Here is an 18212-nt window from a genome sequence, read left to right on the forward strand (position 1 = left end):
ATCAGAAAGTTTGCTGTGATAAAACTAAAACCAGGAACTACAGAGTTATTGTGTTGTGAACTGTGACTGGAGTGTTTTAAATCTTTATTTTGTAGAATGTTCATCACCTTTCTTCAGTACAGTTTTACTGAATAATCAATTATCACTCCACTGACAGGAATTAGTCTGTAGTGACTTACATATGCTGAGAAGTGCCAGAGTTCATCCTCATATTTGTGATACTGCAGTGAACAGAGATAGCAGGATTCAGTGACTGTGACACTGTGTTATAAATTATTCTGACCCACAGCTCGTTTCCAGTCATTCAATTCTGAGTCAGTATGTGGTTGTAAATACGATTCTTGGTGAGTTTGCCTTGTGCTCACTTTTTTTTCATTCTTCTTTAACTTGTATTTCATACAGCTAATTCCAAATATAATAGAATTCAAGAGTTTACATTCTTTCAAGACAAAAAGTGCCCTGCACAAAATAAACTAAAGTGGTCTCAGTATTCATCAATAGAAAGCCTTAGTAGTTATGTAAGTGTAATTAGAATAGCAGTGTCTACTAACTGGGGAGAATGCCAGCTTGTACATGCAACTTACTTACAAAACATGTTCTGTATACATGGCCAGGTACTTAAGCAGTGCTTCCCCAGCAGACGTATACCAAACCGACATGAATGATTTTCAATTACCTATACTTAATTGTCTTATATTCTGCAGCCTCTGTTCCTCAGTCCTTTGGATGTAACAAAACAATGTGATAGCAGTAGTTAATGATGTGCTGAAGGTGAAGTAAAGAGAGTCAGTTTTCTGCTGCCCATTATTTAAATTTGATATTTTTAAGAAGGCTGTCAAACTTTGTTTTACATATTTGTAGATTTCTGTATTTACATCCTAAACAGTATATTCTTTAATGCATTTTGTGCTTAAATTAGATCTGAAGTTTTGTTTTCTTCACAATAATGTTCTTGCCTTTGTTGGTGATTATTGTAACTGAAATAAGTCTACAGTTGAAATTGAAGACAAAGTTTTAAATTACAAAATCTTTATTAGCATCTTAGCTCCACAATAGGTGAGTTGGCTCTTGGACTAAAATTAGAATAGAACACTAAAGGAGATACTCATTCCTTTAAGGTCATTTGGCAGTCTGTGCCTAGAGGGCCATAACACACCTCTATAATGGCTTATTGAGCACAACCTAATAAAGTAAAAAATTGCTGCTAGGCTCTTGTGCCAAGAGCCTCCAGTTTTCTGAATATAAATAAGTATTTTACCTATTGAACTACAGCAGCAGAGGTGTTCAAGTAAAAAGTGCACCTTTTGGAAACAGAAGGTTATATTCTGTATGGAACCTGTTCTGTATTTGACTCTGTGATTCAGTAGTGTTTTGTTTTGTTTTGTTTTTTGTCTAAAGATTCTTTGGTAATGGCAGTATACGGTATCTCTCTGGAAGAGCAGTCATCAACTTGTTTGGGATTATGTAGGGTGAAAAATCAATGAAAGGATAGAGAATGCAGTAACGTAAGAACACAGTTGTGGTTTTTGTTTGTTTTTGTTTGTTTTCCTTTGAAATACATTAGTTGATTTCTTCCATCTTAGAAGTATTTGCACTTTAGTGGTATCTGTTGAGGTGTTTTTCTTTTTCATTGGAGCCACACAGTACATTTGAAGTCTCTGGTTTTGTTTTGGTGGTTTTTTTGCTTGTTTGTTTTTGTGCCCAGTGTATTTTGTCAGGCAGGGCAGAAATGCCTTTGCTTATCTTTTTCTTTTTGATACTGAAATCCACAAATCGGTTACGGAAATGACTTGGTAAAGAGAGAGCATGGAAGAAGATCCAGAGAGCCAAGTTTCTGACGTGCATGTGCCTGCGCATTTTGCAGTACTGCTCAACACGAGAAGACACGACTTGTTAACTTTTAAAATTGAGAATATAAGTACTGCTGAGTAAGAAGAAATGAAAACACTGTGTCTGTGTAGGACAGGCTCTTTTCTCTTGCTTGCTCTCTGAGCATCATTTTTAGTGCCTTTTTGGATTGAGGTGCAGTCTCCATGATCCATCTTTGGGAAAAATCTCTTTTCGTCATTTCTGAGGCTTGTGCTTGGGAGCCATTTGTGTTCTTTTCTGGAATCTCTCACTTAGTTTGTGCTGCTAGCTCATACCTTGTTCTCCTGACTCCATGTGTACTATAGAAACACCTCATGGCATCCTAAGTGACTTTTAAAACAGGAGCAATCTTTTCACCCTCCTGTGTGCTACACCTTAACCAGATGGCTTCAGCCAGAATAGCGTGAATTGATAGATTCCCTTTTTGGAGAGTGATCTCACCTTCTCTTGATAGGCACATACTATATACATATATATGTTACTAGAGAGAATATACATACCATGTATTATCTTATAGCAATATTTGGAATACATAATAGTATACAGCAATATTAGTAAAGTCCATACTATAAATCATATTTCGAAAGAAGTAAAGCATATACTCACCATTAAACTTGACATAACATAAAAATTTTTGATCAAGAGGACTGTTAGGTGTTTTGCCATTAGTAAAACTAAGTCTCTTACTTCGACATTACAGTCCCATGCTCAATTTCTGTACTGTCATAAGTTTTTATACCAGTTCCTAATCAGGTGAATGTGAAAGTTTTCCTATGGCTTTCTTGCCACTTCAGTAATGGACAGAAGAACATATTTTACTGTGTACATAACAGGGAGCGAGGACTCAAAAAAGCATAGAATACCAGTACTTTGTGGTGGACCTGAATGATATCCAAGAATTTGCAACCTCACTTTGTTTATTTACTTATGCATAGATTATGCTTTTGGGTTATAAGCAAATGAAGAAAAAATATGCTGTTTGTTTCAGTAGAGCAATTAGTGTACCTCAGGGCAAGATAGTAGACTTTTCTCCTTTTCCAGAAGGCTGTTCTTATTGCTTTTTCAGATAACTTATTTTAATTTGCTTTACTGCAAAATTACTTAAATAGTCAATACTATCCTTACAGTCTGTTTTACAAGTGTATAGCAGGTTATTAAGCTCAGAGCAGTCCTGTTTTTGATGTCTGTTTAACTCAACAAATTAGCTTTAGCTCATAAATCCTCAGGGCATGTGTATTCCTTATCACAAGCTGGGGTAGAAGAAACAAGAACTTATTATGATAATTTATTGAACGAAACCATTTTTCATAGAGCATGGGAAAAATGCAGAGTTGAAGTCCCGTCAGAACGGTTTTATTTCATTCCTGCTCATTAATAATAATTACACAAGCGGGTCCATCAGATGCCATTTTAAAATTGTCAACATCTGCTACCAGAAGTGTTTACAGTCATTTTGATACATTACTGTACTTCAGTAGTTAAGTGTGGATCAGCAAAACATTGCATTTACGGTCATTCACACAGAATTACAGTAGAAAGAATGTAGAATTATATAAGAAAACTCAGATGAACTGAAAGAATAAAATCTTTGTTAGCTAGAAAATCAGAGTATACTGAATATAACCAGTATTATTGACTGCTATCACATATAATATAAATATATACTGGACCAGGTTCTAGATCCTGATGTAGCTCTAGGTGCGTTGTTCATTGTGGGAGATTTGGACTGTATAGCCTTCCGACTCAAAGGATTCTATGATTTTGTGATTTTTAATTCTCGTGAGGTCTTTTGTGCTGCCCCAGACTCATCATCATCATGTACATTTATATTTAATTCATAAGGCTGAGGCATACGCTCTGTTTAAATAGAGGTACTAAAATGTTGATTCCATAAGTCAAGAAAGTATTTATTGCTTTCACAATACCCTGCTTTACCTTTGGTTATTTCACTACGTCTCTAGCAAGAGCAAAATATAAAATTGCATTTTCTTTGGCTTCCTCAAAACAAGTTCTCATTTTCATTCATATTTTTACTCCAGTATTAACTTGCATCCTGAAATGATCTTGACACTTCACATATGGTTCATTGGCAAACACTCAAAAAGGAATCTATTTAGAACCTGTTCAGGTTCCGTTGAAACAATTTTCTCCTATGGGCACCTTCTCCCCTAATCTGCTGCCCACCCAGGGACAGATGTTCTGTTTGATTACTATTTCACCAGTGTCTGTTAGAAAAAGTAAAGTTTTTATTGTTCTGTTTATAAAATGTTAAAGGTGGAAAACACGTAGTAAGATACTCTACAGAAAACACTGTATGGGGCAGAAAAGCAAAGGTATGCTAACTGAATCTTTTCACTATGAAAAACAATGATGTAAATAATGAAAAAGGGATTAGAATAGAATGTAGAACAGGTTATCTCAAAACAGTTTGCTGTCTCAAAACTGATTACTGTGCCACAGACACCTATGCTGTTGCTTGGAGTTATATTCACTCGTATCTCTCCTGAATGTATTTAACAACTTGATTGTGAAGTGAGGATAGGAGCGTACTGTGCCCTGAGCAGAACAGCATCCCAGTATGTGGCCTAATAGGCTCAGCAGGGCTCTAATTTAAGATCTGCTAGTGATTACAAATAAATAAATAAATAAAAAACCACAATATGTATTTGCCCATTCTATCTGGATGATGACGCACCAGTTTACCTTTATGTGAAACATGAACCAATGTTTCCAGCTGAAAAATTATTAAATTATCTCAGAACAGCATAGTGAGCTTGAGGTTCTCTGATTGTCCAGTACTAACAGTATTCTCCCCTCAGCTAATTACATGTAAATTTTTTTGTTTCTAATTATTAAACAACTATTTGACTAACTTGCTGGAGGATAGAATGCAGGCAGAAAATAATCAGTTGATCAAAACTTGCAATTTAAAAAATGATTGGCATGGCATGTATTGGGTATGTGTTGTGTTATTGCACAATAATGTATTTATTTTTCAAATAATATTCTAATTCAAGTTAAAAATCTTTCCCCATTACAAGAAATTCTTCCGAATTTTATATACATAGGCAATTTTAAGTAGGAATAGCTGTGATTATATATAAAATTGAGTTACTTGTGTTTTTACAAAACATATACTTTTTAAGGGGAGGTACACTTTTTTTTGTCAGTTACAGTTTCGGCTTCTCAAGACTTCACTTGGATTCTGTGCACGTGTTGCATGTAAGAGCCAATATTAACTAAGGATTGGCCTTTCTTTAGGTGCAGGAATAACACATCCATTATTAGCAAGGTACTTACTCTTTGAATTTAAAAGTGACACATGTCAAATCAACCTTTACTGATTAATTCCTGGCGAAATTTTAAGTCAAATATTAGATGTGTAACAAGAATTTATAGTTAATTATGTTCACTAATGTCTTGGAAAGATATTGAAAGGTCATTCGATTTATTTAGTTAGTTAGTTAGTTATTTTGCATTTTTACATGCTCTGGCCCATGTTAATGAAAAACTGGATTTTTTATTTGAGGTAATATTGTTTGCAATTGATTTAAACCTTTTGTATTATTATTATTTTTTAATGGAGTGTGATATATTTAACCACTTTTACACCTGAGGTTGACCTCAAGTTAGGACTTTTTTTTGTTTCTGTTTCAGGACTTCTCAGACTTTCTGTTGTATTTTTTTATCAGTACAAAAATAGGAACAGCTTAGTTTTAATTTACATCCAATTAAGTCTGTCTTTGGCATTTTGTTGTTGCTTATTTTTCTATTTGCTTTTCTTAAATTTCATACAGAATCAGTTGTTTTTGGGGCCCTAAGGGGGAACAGTAATCAGTGATTGTACTGACTCAGCTCTTGTAATTTTTTTAGCAATTAAAGAGGCATGGTGGTTGCATGTTGCACCTAAATTTTATAGGATACTCGTTGTACAATGACAACTTTTTTTTTTTTTTTTTTTTTGCTTTGCATGCATGTTTACAGCCAATCCAATTAGGCAGAATTTTCCCAGTGTGTCGTTAACTGATAATCTGGAATCAGATGGAATTGCTACTGTGCATCTTTCAGAGAACTGCAGAACGTTTTATGAAATACTATAGCAGAAATATTTTTACTTTGATATTATTGCCATAGTTTTCATGCTGAGTGACAAGGATTGATTAGACAGAAATGCCTAAGGGAAAAAATAGTACTTTTATACATGTTTAACTTCAAAAAATGACAAATGTACAATACTTTGAAACATTGGCCTGTTTTTGTTTGTTTGTTTGTTTCGCTTCTCAAATATTCATAGCATAATTATTGTTCAGGTACCTACTTTTCTTAACAATTTTGTATAGCATTCCCAAGTTTGGCTATTACTCAGGATATTTTTTTTTATCTTCCTTTATTTTCATCTCTCTTCAGTAGGCAGTGGTTAATAGCGTGCGTTTTAGTTCTTTTTCTCCGTCCTTCCCTTTCCTCACTGAATTGCAATAAAAGGTTTTGAGTAAGTGAACTGCAGCTTTCAGCAATTAATGTTTATTAATACAAAGTTGGGTATTGCATTATATTTCCCAGCAAACTGATGATGTTATGCTTACTGCTACTAAAATCCTACTGTTTTCTCTCTAATAAAAATTTTAATATTACATATATACATATAAAATATTAACTGATTTGTCCCTCCTTCATCAAGCTAACATTTTGTTGCATTACAGTTTTGTATTTCTATCTTTATATTTTACTGTTAAGAAGCTATTTATGCTAGATAGAGCAACAAAAGTTATAATTTTACATAATATATATTTAACAGTGTAAGGAAACTGGAGGATCACTGCAACTTCTTAGTCTGCTTAGTTTCAAAACTAGAGGTAATGTCAAATTTATTCAGCCAGGACAGTTCTTGCTTATCAGTTCAAGATTCATTTACACTTCTGTGGCAAAGCAGAGCATTCAGGGAGATTTAAGGTATTCTCTGCCTTTGAGGTGTTTTAATACCAAATACATTGGAATTCTACAACCCTTTATTCCCACAAATCCTGTCCTGTCTTTATAATTTTGAAAGGTAAGCACAAATATGTTAACTTTCTGAAAAAAAAAATCTTCATGCAGCTGTTAAGAGCTTATTTGATAGAGCCTACAAAACATGACTGTAGTCAGCATTTTGAAATTATTCTGTACACCTGAACCACAAAGTTTAAAACATCTATTTTCTTAAGGAAATGTCTGCTGAAAACTTAATGGCATTTTCTTCAGGGTGTTTCAAACCAAGTTCTACTCTAGCTTCAATTATCTGTATGTATTTTTTTACCTTCCATTATCAGTTACTTTTTTTTTTTTTTTTTTCATACTATGAGTTTTATTCTACAAAACAATGAACTGTGATCTTCATTCTTATTCACGTAGGCCACTTAACAGCATTCCAAAATTCCTACTTTTGCTTAGTCCTGTTTCAGATAATGCTGTAATTGCTTTTCTGTATCACTGGAATTTGTGTAAGATTGCAAACAATAAGTTATCTACCTCCCTGGAATGGAATACAATGAATTACATGGTAGAGCACTCCTGTTTAAGTTTTAGCTGTCTTTTCTGCAAGACACTGAAGTACAGTTTTATGCTTAGTTAAATTTTTTTCCATAAGTTGGCTAATGCTCTAAAGACTTCATTTTGCAAAGGTGACTGTTGTCTGCTGTTGAACAGTTGTCTGCACTTTAACTTGTTAAAGAATTAACCATTTGCATTTCCAAGTTTCACTGTTTACAGTTATGTGGTATATCATATGTTTTTAGTTTTTGTCTATGTGCAAGTCTACAACTATTCCTTGAGAGTGCTTATAAAGATTTTTCATTTTGAACTTAGCATGCAATCTATTAATAGAACATACAGAGCCCAAAATAATGTCAACTTTAAAAAACATTCAAAATAAGTCAGTGATTGAAGAGCAAAGGCAGGAGCTACTGATTAACCTTTGAGGATCTGTAGGTTTTTTGCTGAGATGTGTTACTCTAAGCAGTAGATGTCAGCAGAGAAAAACTGTTACCACTTCTTTTTCACACAGTTTTATACAATTTCAACTGCGAATGTGGGTTCATCCAAGTCAAAACATGATCACCGTAAAGTATGTATGTTTTCAGGAAGGTCATTCAAAATATCTTGGCATTGTTGGATGTTATCACAGGCATTTGAATGTGTTTGAGAAGTTCAGTTTTGTTTTTGATGCTGAAAGGCTTACAAATGTACATATGTAAGAGACAAGTGAGCAAGTTGTTTCTGTTATTATGCATATTTTAAGAGCTTTCTGTCTGTGCTTCGGAATGGAGAGTCAATATTCATAACATTTTGCAGTTGGTAGCAGTTTTGAGGTCCTAAAGTATTTCGTTTAGCTGCTTGTCAGTATGTCAGTTTAAACATCCTATTTCCAAAGCATTTTTAATTAGCCCAAACAGTTACATAGATTAAATAAACATGTGTATGTTGACCTGAAGAGCTACCACTTTGTCTGTCCCCATGAAATGTTTCCAGGTGGCCTCACTTGACCAGCACAGCAAAATTGGTGGCTTCAGCCTTCACATTAAAAAGTACTGAAAAAGTTTTTTCACTGATTTTCAGTTTTCAGTTGATTGCCATTTTGTTAAATGTTAATTAGGACAACATTTTTAAACACTTCTCCTTTGTCTTTATCTTAAATACTCTAGTTGAGGTTGGTGCCATCGTGAGGGTTAGTTCAAACACTGCAGGACTCAGTCCCTCATGTGATGAATTGATATTATGAAAATCCATTTTACATTAGATTTCGTCTTAACTGAACAATCCAATATCTCCTTTAGTTAGCTTCTGTTGTACATCTCTTAAATCGTTCCTGAACAGCTGCATTTTGATATGGTAGTATTGTCTTCAGAAATTCCAATAAATGTTAATGTTTTGGTAGTATCATTAATAAGCCTTAAAATGAAAAATAGCTTTGATAGAGAGAAGGAAATAAGAGCAGCCTTTTTTCCTTTTTCTTTTTTTTTAAGGGAACAAATCTGTATGATCTATGAAAATTCAAATCAACCTTGAGACTCTCCTTAAGCATATGGAAGAGAGGACAATGTTGGATTTTTTTAGTACAGTTTTCAAAATGTCATGTGAGACAGCAAGTAATACTAAAATATTTGGAATTTATTTTTCTTTTTGCTACTGCCATCTTGGTAGCCAATACTAACAGGCAATGTGTAGGTTTTAAATGTTACTGTTTTCTGTATTCCATACATTATGATTATCTGAAAATCCTACATATCTGTTTTGAGAACGAAGGATTTCTTGGATGTGTATGACTCGTTTTATTTTGCTACTCAGCACTGAATAAAGCTAAGTGTGTTTCAGAATTTGTCTCTCAAAAGGTAAAGGAATTTTATCAGCGATTTATATATACAGTAATGAAAACTTTCTGGCAATGCAGTGGATATTTGAGCTTTTGCCTTTCAAAGTTACTTTGTTACCAGTTTGATGCAAAGAGTAAGTAAAATCTGCACAAATGATGTCAGTTATTTGCTTGTAGCTTTGAGAAAGCAAATTACTAACTGATGGGAATGGGTATATTACTTCTAAGTAGACATTTGTCTGAAAATTGGAAGCAATATTTGGGTGAATATTTGTAATTTGCAGTCTGTGTGGCTGTATTTGCGTAATAAAACACTGCATTAAAAATGGTGGATTTTGTTCCTGTTGGTAGCTGTGTACAGTACATGTGCAGTACAGGAGCTTAAGTCTTTTATATCATCCTCAATTTCACTTATCTCTTGAAAGGGATTCTTTCCTCTTGAACTATAAATTTTGGCAAGGAATTGCTTGTGGACAGAACATAAGGTGGAAAGGGCAAGCCACTTATGAACTGACTGGTGGATCTATTTTGAAGAGTTTGACTTTTTTTGCTGTGCGTGTATTTACTTCTTTGGCACTACATCCTCCAGAGAGGAACTAGTTTCAGAACATTTCAGGTTTATTGTAGTCACCGATCCTCAATAGCCAACTAAGCAAAATTAAGTTGTTTAGACTTGTAATTTTGTTTGCTGGAAAATTGAGAAAATTTGTGCTAATAAAAATCAAAATATATTAAAATTTATTGGGGAAATTGCATTGAGTAAAACTTGTAATACCCTTTTAAATGCAGCAGCCCTTAATCAGAGGTGGATTGCTGCTTATTTCACAGTTCTAATGCTCCACGGTGAAACCTGATTCCTTCTGTTCCTTTGAGACTTGTTAGCCAAGCAGCTGTGACTCCAGATGAGCAAAATGTTATGCTAATGAAAATTCATAGAGGAGTTGTAGCTTTTCTGGTGTCTCCCTAGTAGCAGACAGGTTTTTCAGCCTGTGTTTTGGAAGCAGCAAGTGTTTTGTTTCTCTTGAGTTTTTCAAATGGACTGTCTAGCCAGTTATTTGGTGGATGTGGGGGAAAGTGAGAGGAAGACTCACTTAAGACCTTCCGTGGAAGGTGGTCTTTGAGCATCTCTGGTCAGAGACTGATAATTCTTCTTCAAGGAAAGCATGTGAAGTCAGGGCCTTGCTCTGTATCTGAGGAAGTAAGCATCTTCTGCAACAAAGCACATAAACTAAAGCAACAGTTCATAGGCCAGTTGAGCCTGTGGCTTGCAGGACATCAAAAAATATTCTCTGAGCCATGAGCTTCATGTGATATATCATAATTATACTACTACAAGCTCACTGTTTTCAATAATATTAGTCTGCAAACATTAAGCTTTCAACAATAGAAGATTCCTCCCAGTAGCAACTGAGAAATTCATGCTGGATATTTTTCCTATAATGCTGTATTACTCTCTTGTTAAGGAACTGAAATCCTTTTCAGAGCTCTCCAAAGTATTTAAGATTCTTGTTTGATGAACATATTAATAGTATAATTTGTATTAAGGTTATAAAAATTCCTATTTTAAACTCTCTTTGGACTTGTAGTCTAATTTGCTTCTATTACTTGGAGTTCTTTCAATTCCTATCTTGAATGATCGCCGTCAAGAAAATGGATGGCAATATAAAGGACGTGTTGTTTCTGAATTGAATTTGGAAAAAATGCCTTGGTTTTGAAAATAATAATGATTTTTTTTATTTCCTTCTTTTTAGTTTTTCTCTCTAAACTAGTATCTGAATATTAGCATAGTTTAACATATTGTGGTTAATTTTTTTAGAGATTACTTTTGTTGGAGAATATTTTTAGAGAGTATAGGATAGCCTGATAGATATTGCCCCCACAAATGAGAGCAGACATATTTTAGAAGAACTGGTGAAATTCCTTGCAAGAAAGTGTGTAAACTTAAATTTATTCTCCGTCTGGCTGCTAAGACTTCAAATATCAGAGTCAGTCTAACAGGTGGTAAAAAGAATATATTAGAATAGGAAGCAGAAAGGAAAAAATATGAAGGTAAAGACATAATATAGGATAATAGAAATCTTTCCAGCTCTGATAATTCAAGAGCCTGCAAAGAAAAATTTAAGATTGAAATTCCATAATTTGCACCAATGGTTGTTTATCTATTTGTTGTGATTAAATATTTTTTTCTTATTTGCCATATGGAGTCTGACAGCTGCTTTTTATCTGTCAGATAGAATGGGTGAACAGTTTTTGGCACATAAGTTATTCTTTATAAGATATTTATTTTGTGAGGTATTGTGTAGATAAATGCATTGTATTTATAATTTATTAAGGTTTCTTTTTATAAGGTATTTACCTGTTTGGTTACCAAAAGAGTTTAAAAAGGAAAATAATGAACAACAAATGGAAAAATCACTGGCATAAATGCTTGTTCTCTTTCAGAGTACATCCATGTATTTATAAAGACATGGATATTCATGTAAACATCAATTATGAGTAGACACCTAGGAGAAGTAAATGTTGTTTGTTTAAAATATTAATGAGAAGACAAGACAAAACTAGAATATTTCTAGTGAAGTGTGTGAAGACAAAGCTATAGTGATTTCAGTTGGAGAAGTGATGTACATTTTTAAATGAGCAAATTGTATGTACTGTGATAATACTGAGATAATACATGGTGTGCATGTGCAAGGGAGTGGGGAGGGAACTGAGGCTGTTTTCATCAAGTTGTTTCTGTAGAATTAAACTTCTAGCTCTCTGTCATAATTTATTAAGCAAAGGTATGGAGGTAAGACAGAAATTCAAACTAAAAGCATTGATAGGACATATCTGTTGAGCCACGTGTTTTGTCTCCGTTTCCAGATTTATGGGAAACATTCTGTTCTCTCAAAAGGACAGAAGGAAAAAGGAAATGCCACCTTCTAGCATTACTGAGTCTGCCAGAGTATATTAATAACTGTGTTATTTTTTCCTTTACTGAAATCTTGATTAAGCCAGAGTTGATTTAACAGAATCACATAATGATTTAGGTTGGAAGGGGCATCTGAAGGGATGCCCAGAGTAGGTTGTCCAGTCCAGGCCCAAGTCCCAGCAACTTTTGAAGATCTCCAAGGATGATACTCCACAACCTCTCTGTGCAACATGGACAGTAAAAACTCAGAGCTCCTGGTTTCTGCTAGCTCTTATGTGAAACATGTATGGACTTAATACTAAATTTCATGTCCACCTGTCTTTTTACACTTTGATTTTCTAGACAAAGCGTAGGAGGTGAAATGTTGAGTCAAGATGAAACTCTTTCAATTATATATATATATACATATATATGTACATTATTAAAATGACTGAATTCAATGTTCCTTAGAAATGTATGTTGTTATTTTTAGGGGTTGGAATCGTTGCTTTGAGTGAAATCATTCACAAGATGATTTTTTTCCCCTATGTAACTGTTGCTTCCAATGATTAAATAATATTAAGAAAATGTACAAAGCATGACTCTGAAAATATGATTCCTTTTTTCCTTTTCCTGCAGTATTTATATAGTGCAAGAAAATGTAGCTTTTCCTACATGTAGTCCTGTTTAATGAGGATCATGCTGTCAAATTGCATACCATGTGCATTTTCAATAAAAGAATGTGGGAGGAAAGTTCATATTGGATGAGAAAACAAAATTACCATTTAAACTTTGGCTTTTTCTTATTGGTATGCAAGTTTGGTCTGCAGTTTTGGAACTAATTGTGAGGTTCTAATTAGTCTCTAGAGAACTCACATGGACAATAGATCACTCATTAGGCTATAAACTTCTTATAAAGTTGATTAGCTATTTTCTCATGCACATTGTCTAATATGGAAACTGAAATGATGCATGTTAATTTGCCTTTCAGACGTTGCAACTGCCTGTCCAGATAAGAAGTCCATCTTAATGTACGTGACTTCCCTCTTCCAAGTTCTGCCACAGCAAGTCACTATGGAGGCCATCAGGGAGGTGGAAATGCTGCCTCGGCACTCAAGGGTCACTAGAGAAGAGCACACACAAGTACATCAACAGCATTTTTCACAAGAGGTGAGTCGTCACTTTTCTTTTCTGCTTTCATCTTGCTTCTTTAATTTCCCTTACTTACCCCAGAAGTTTGATGTTAGTTGCCAATGGAAATTAAAAAAGTCCCTTTCAGTACTTTTGTACTGTTTTTCACATTGTACCCGGCTGTTTAAACTAACTTCTGAAGAACTATATGCTTTGCAATTCCCTTCTACAGCACTGGATATTTTGGCTGTCAAAGTATGCTAGGTGAAGGAACACAAAACCTGGAGAAAGTTTTACATTCTAAACACAGATATGTTAGAGCCTATTTTGCCTTTTACAGCTGCTGCTATTTTTCCACATTCATGACACATTTTTAATTACTTTTATTTTTCTTTTGGCATTTCTTTTATACTGACTTGCATTTTAAGACTATTTGTTCTCACCTCACAGTTGGCTGCTCAGAAAGCTCAAGTAATCCCTGGAGTTAATTATTCCACCTATTCCAGTTATGTTTGTGACTGAAATCATCAGTTGAAAGTGTTCAGTGGATTTTAGGCCTGGTGTGCTTGTTCTGAATTTAATCTCTATTTTTTGGGATGCTCAGTACAAGCAAATGAGCATTAGCTTTGTTTATTCAGGATTTGCTAGAAAATCAAATGTTTGTTGTTGTTGTTTTTTAGCTATTCCCAGTTATTTGTAGAGAATTTTCAATTTGTGTTCATATTCTGCTTGTACTGAGTCCTGAGATTTTCTACCTTTTGAGGAGAAATGTCAGGTTTAATACTATCCCAGTTTTAACAGCAAAATATTAACACTGTCCTTGACAGATAAAACTGCTTATGCCCTTTCTGCATTTACTTTTGAAATCATTGCTTTACTTCTAAAATATTTTCATATCCATATAGCTGTTCTTTCCACCTCTGATTTCTTCTTCATAGATCACAGTCAATATACCCCCGAGACCTTCACCTTCTCCTAAACCACGGTTCAAAAGTTATGCATATGCACAAACTGCGTATGTCATACCCCCTGACCAAAAAAGGAGGCAGGTTCCTCCACAGGTCTGTCAATATTGCTTTTTTTTTTTTTAATCTTTTTTTTTTTTACATTGTTCTGTTAAGCTTGTGGCTGGAGTGAAAGCTTGTGCATTTTGCTTATATCTGATCTTGACGAGCCACTTTTCTCAGTCGTTTTTTGTTTGTTTGTTTGTTTTTTAGCATCTGTCTAGTTGTTTTTTTTTGGTAAATTTCAGCATGGCTGGCAAGAGATGTTATGCTGATTGCTGGGGATGAAGAATATTCAAACACTGAAGCTGTTTTAGAATTCTAATCTTTTTCCCTTTGTCATTTTTGTAAATAGTATGTATGTTGACTTTAAAGACAAAAGAACAAACTAAACACACGTATTTGGCATCTCATTGTTATTAAACGTGTCTCAGATTGGATTATAAAAAAAAGTGAGAACCGCTGATTTTCTGTTATTTCCCAATTCTCATATCTTTTTGAAGAAATTTACATTTTTCAAAAGATTACCATAGTTGGAAGAAAAAAAAAAAAAGAGAGAAAAAAAACATCAAATTTAATATTGCTTAAATGTCCTGTATTATGAAATGATAATAGCTGATCATTTTAATAAAAAATGGCACCACATCAACATTTCAGGTGGGGATTCTTTGATTTTTGTATTGTTTTTATTTACTTACTTTTATTCTTACTTAGCTTCCATAGTTTAATCTTATTTGTTTCAACCAGTCCTCATCATAAAACTTTCAATATTGAGATTTTATAACTTTTGACAAATGTGAGAGCCAAATATTGTGCTTTACTTTCATTATTGTGGAAAGAAGAAAAAAAAAAAATCTGCATTTGACACTGCAGTGTGAGTATGCTGTTTAAACTCTAAAAATATATTTCAAATTTACATTTTAATTTTGAACACTGCTTCTGAATCTACTCTTAATGTGACAGATATTTTACTGGATAACTTCCTTTAAGTATTCCAGGAAAATAAAAACTGTGCACATCTGCATGAGCCTTGCTTCGTTATACTAACATTGAATGTGTTGCAATGGTAACTGAAAATGTCATTTATTTAAATAAGATGTTTAAAGTTGATATGACTGATTTCTTGTGTTTAGGTACTAAACTGATAATTCAGAAGAAAGAGAAGTCATAATAGGGTTTTTTTTCCTTGAGCCAATTTTGTTGTGACTTATTTTTGTTAACGTTCCAACTCCTCAAATGTAATGTACAAACTCATGTAACATTTTGAAGTCAGTGCTTCAAAAACTACTAAGATCTGTTACAAAATTTTTTTTGTCATTTAGTCCTCACCTTTCATCACAGTCCTCAGATTTCCTTTTTTCTGATTTTGGAGGTATATTATATTTCTTTAATTTATTATTATTTAGTATATTTATATATTTATTATATATTATTTATATTATATATTATATTGGAGGTCTGTTATACTTCTGCAATAGCTATTATTACAGCATTTAAATTCTGCCAATTTGACAGAATCTGAAGACCTAACCGGAACTGGGCCATATTATGCTGGAGGGTAAACAAGTATTAACAAAGGATTTGTTTTAAAGTCCTAGGTGAAAAAAACACCTGACTATATCATTATCATAAAAATAAAGTTGTATTACAAGTAGTACCAATTAATATTCTATTTCAGTTTATACAATTCTTAATCAGTGGTAATTACTTTCTTTTTTTTTGCCTCTAGCTATGTATAGATTAAAGAACAGCAGTCATCTAATTTACAGGAAGTTTATAATCCTGGTAAAATTGTAGTTGATAATTTTTGCTCTCAGTATCTGAAGCTTATATACCTTAATAATCTCATCTATTTTAACTAAGTCAAATATTCATTTCAGTTTTCATTTCCCTTTCAATTTTCTGCCAGCTACATTATACTTCAGCTATATTATGATTTTGGGGTACCCTTATTGATTTTGCAAATGCCTGTACAATTTCCAGTCAAATTTATTTCTGTAGGGCATGCAGATTTATTTCTGTAGAAGCTCATTATTTCTTCAGTATAAAGTAGAATCAACATTTAATGCATGTAGAAAATTTCATAACTCAAGTAGAGCACCCCTTCAATGTCTCTGTTTCTTAGTAGCTGCCTTCACTGAAATTTTAAGGCTATTGGAGAAAAACAGCTCAAAATAAATCCCTATCTATTCTAGATAAGAATAGAATCCTTTCTTAACATTCTTTGTGAAAGTTTCTCTACTTCAGTTGTTGTTGCAAGTAGCAGCATCAGACCTTTGAAATCAATCACACTAAAGTATTGTGTGTTCTTGGTGTTTTAAATTTCTGAATGCTTAGAGCATTAGGCTGTTTTATCAGCATCCTGTTACACCATCATCTGTCAACATCTTTTGCCTTATGACCTTATCACTTCTGTGTCACATTTCCATTTGCTTTCCTTTCCGCTTATTGCTCCTCTTCTTACTAATACTAATACGTTGTGAAGGTTCACAACATGCATGCAGTTGCATTAAAATCCATCGTTTGAGCTCATAATTTGTCGCTTAGAAACATACTTCTCTGTAAGGCCTACTATTTTAGTTACACAAATTTTGGCCAGAGAAGTCTAATTTTGCTTAACTGTGGCTGATGCTTCTCAGATTCAAAGAAAATATTTTCTGCCAACCAGTTCACCCATTGCCATCTTATTTGGTCTCTGTTTGGCCACTTTTAGTTGAAGTTAAGCCTTTTTAAAAGTTGTTACTAAACATGGCTAGTAGTTCTGCTAATGGTAAGAAAGAGTCAAAAATATCAAAAATATCAAAATATCAATTTAAAATTCCCCTTCAGGTTTTGTTTTGTTTATAAGAAACTTTTATATGCGACATCAGTTAATTTCATTGAACACCTGACCGAGCAGAACAGTATTTTTCCTTTCTGTTTTTTTCAGATAACGTTTTGTCAGGGCAGTTTCAAATATTGATCCCAGGCAAAACTCATCTCACTGTCTTCTTACTTGCTCTCCTCTGCCTGAACTCCATAGCATGTGTATGATATTGTCTTAAATGAGTTCAAGTGCCAATGGAAAAAATAAAATCAAACACTGAAGTACCTAGAAAATGATTTTAATATATTGAAAAAATAATGTTGAAAACTTTATGAATTGGGATAAAAAAAATATAAATCTATCTATGAAGATTGGTGCCAGTGTTAATAACACTTTTGTCAAGACTGTTTTAAAAGCCAAATATGATTCTGCTTGCCTTGGATTCCTTAGATTAAGGAAGATCAAACCCATTGTATTTTGATATCTTATAGATTTTTTTCTTCTGACAAAAGTTAATATTTCTTTTTCTCTGATATTTGAAGTACAGTGTTAATGTTTAGGATTACTTTTAGCACTTAGACTGATAAACGTCAGTAGATTTGAATTTAAATAATTTGGTATTCAGTAGGGCCAGTGTGGACAGTATTGCCCAGCACTTAATGATTTCCTTTGAGACGTAGGAATCAGAGACTTCATCTCAGGCCTCAATTGTGGGAAATTTCTAACCAGGCAGTCATTACTCCTGTTCTACTGAAGTATAATAAAGTATTTTTCCATATGTTCTCTGTTTTGTCCTATGTACTTTACAGAGATACTGTACTTTACTTTCTCGATCATTAATTCATTAATACAGTAGATAACTTGGAAGATTTCTAGAACTGCATTAGAAACGGAATCTGAGTTTACCTTCTCACAGTTCTTTTGGCAAACTTTGCCATGAGGTTCCTAGTGGTTTAGACTCTCGGTTTGCTATATTCTTGCAGTGTGGTGTGTCCCATGAGAGTTACTAGCCTGTGCCTTGCTCGCTTTTTAAGGATAGTGTATTATTGAGAAATTTAAAAATGCTGTAGTATAAATGTATCCATTGTATACTCAGCATTGATCTAATAAATCTGAATAATTCACCTCCACATGGTTTGTAATATCAAAGAACAAAAGGGATACTTG

The 18212-nt window shown here is 33.6% G+C and overlaps 1 protein-coding gene across 16 annotated transcripts in view; it reads left to right on the forward strand.

Moving 5' to 3' along the window:
- DMD (dystrophin) overlaps positions 1-18212 on the forward strand; it is a 1043969-nt gene that overhangs the window by 306579 nt on the left and 719178 nt on the right. For 15 of the 16 annotated variants that reach the window (XM_048931232.1, XM_048931479.1, XM_048931663.1 and 12 more), the window contains exons 8-9: positions 13096-13274; positions 14174-14296. In XM_048931232.1, the coding sequence (XP_048787189.1) occupies positions 13096-13274; positions 14174-14296 (302 nt within the window). The remainder of the gene's footprint in view (positions 1-13095; positions 13275-14173; positions 14297-18212) is intronic. The other variant, XM_048931572.1, reaches the window with a different exon arrangement.

This window comes from Lagopus muta, chromosome 1 (assembly GCF_023343835.1).
Source record: "Lagopus muta isolate bLagMut1 chromosome 1, bLagMut1 primary, whole genome shotgun sequence".
Taxonomy (NCBI): domain Eukaryota; kingdom Metazoa; phylum Chordata; class Aves; order Galliformes; family Phasianidae; genus Lagopus; species Lagopus muta.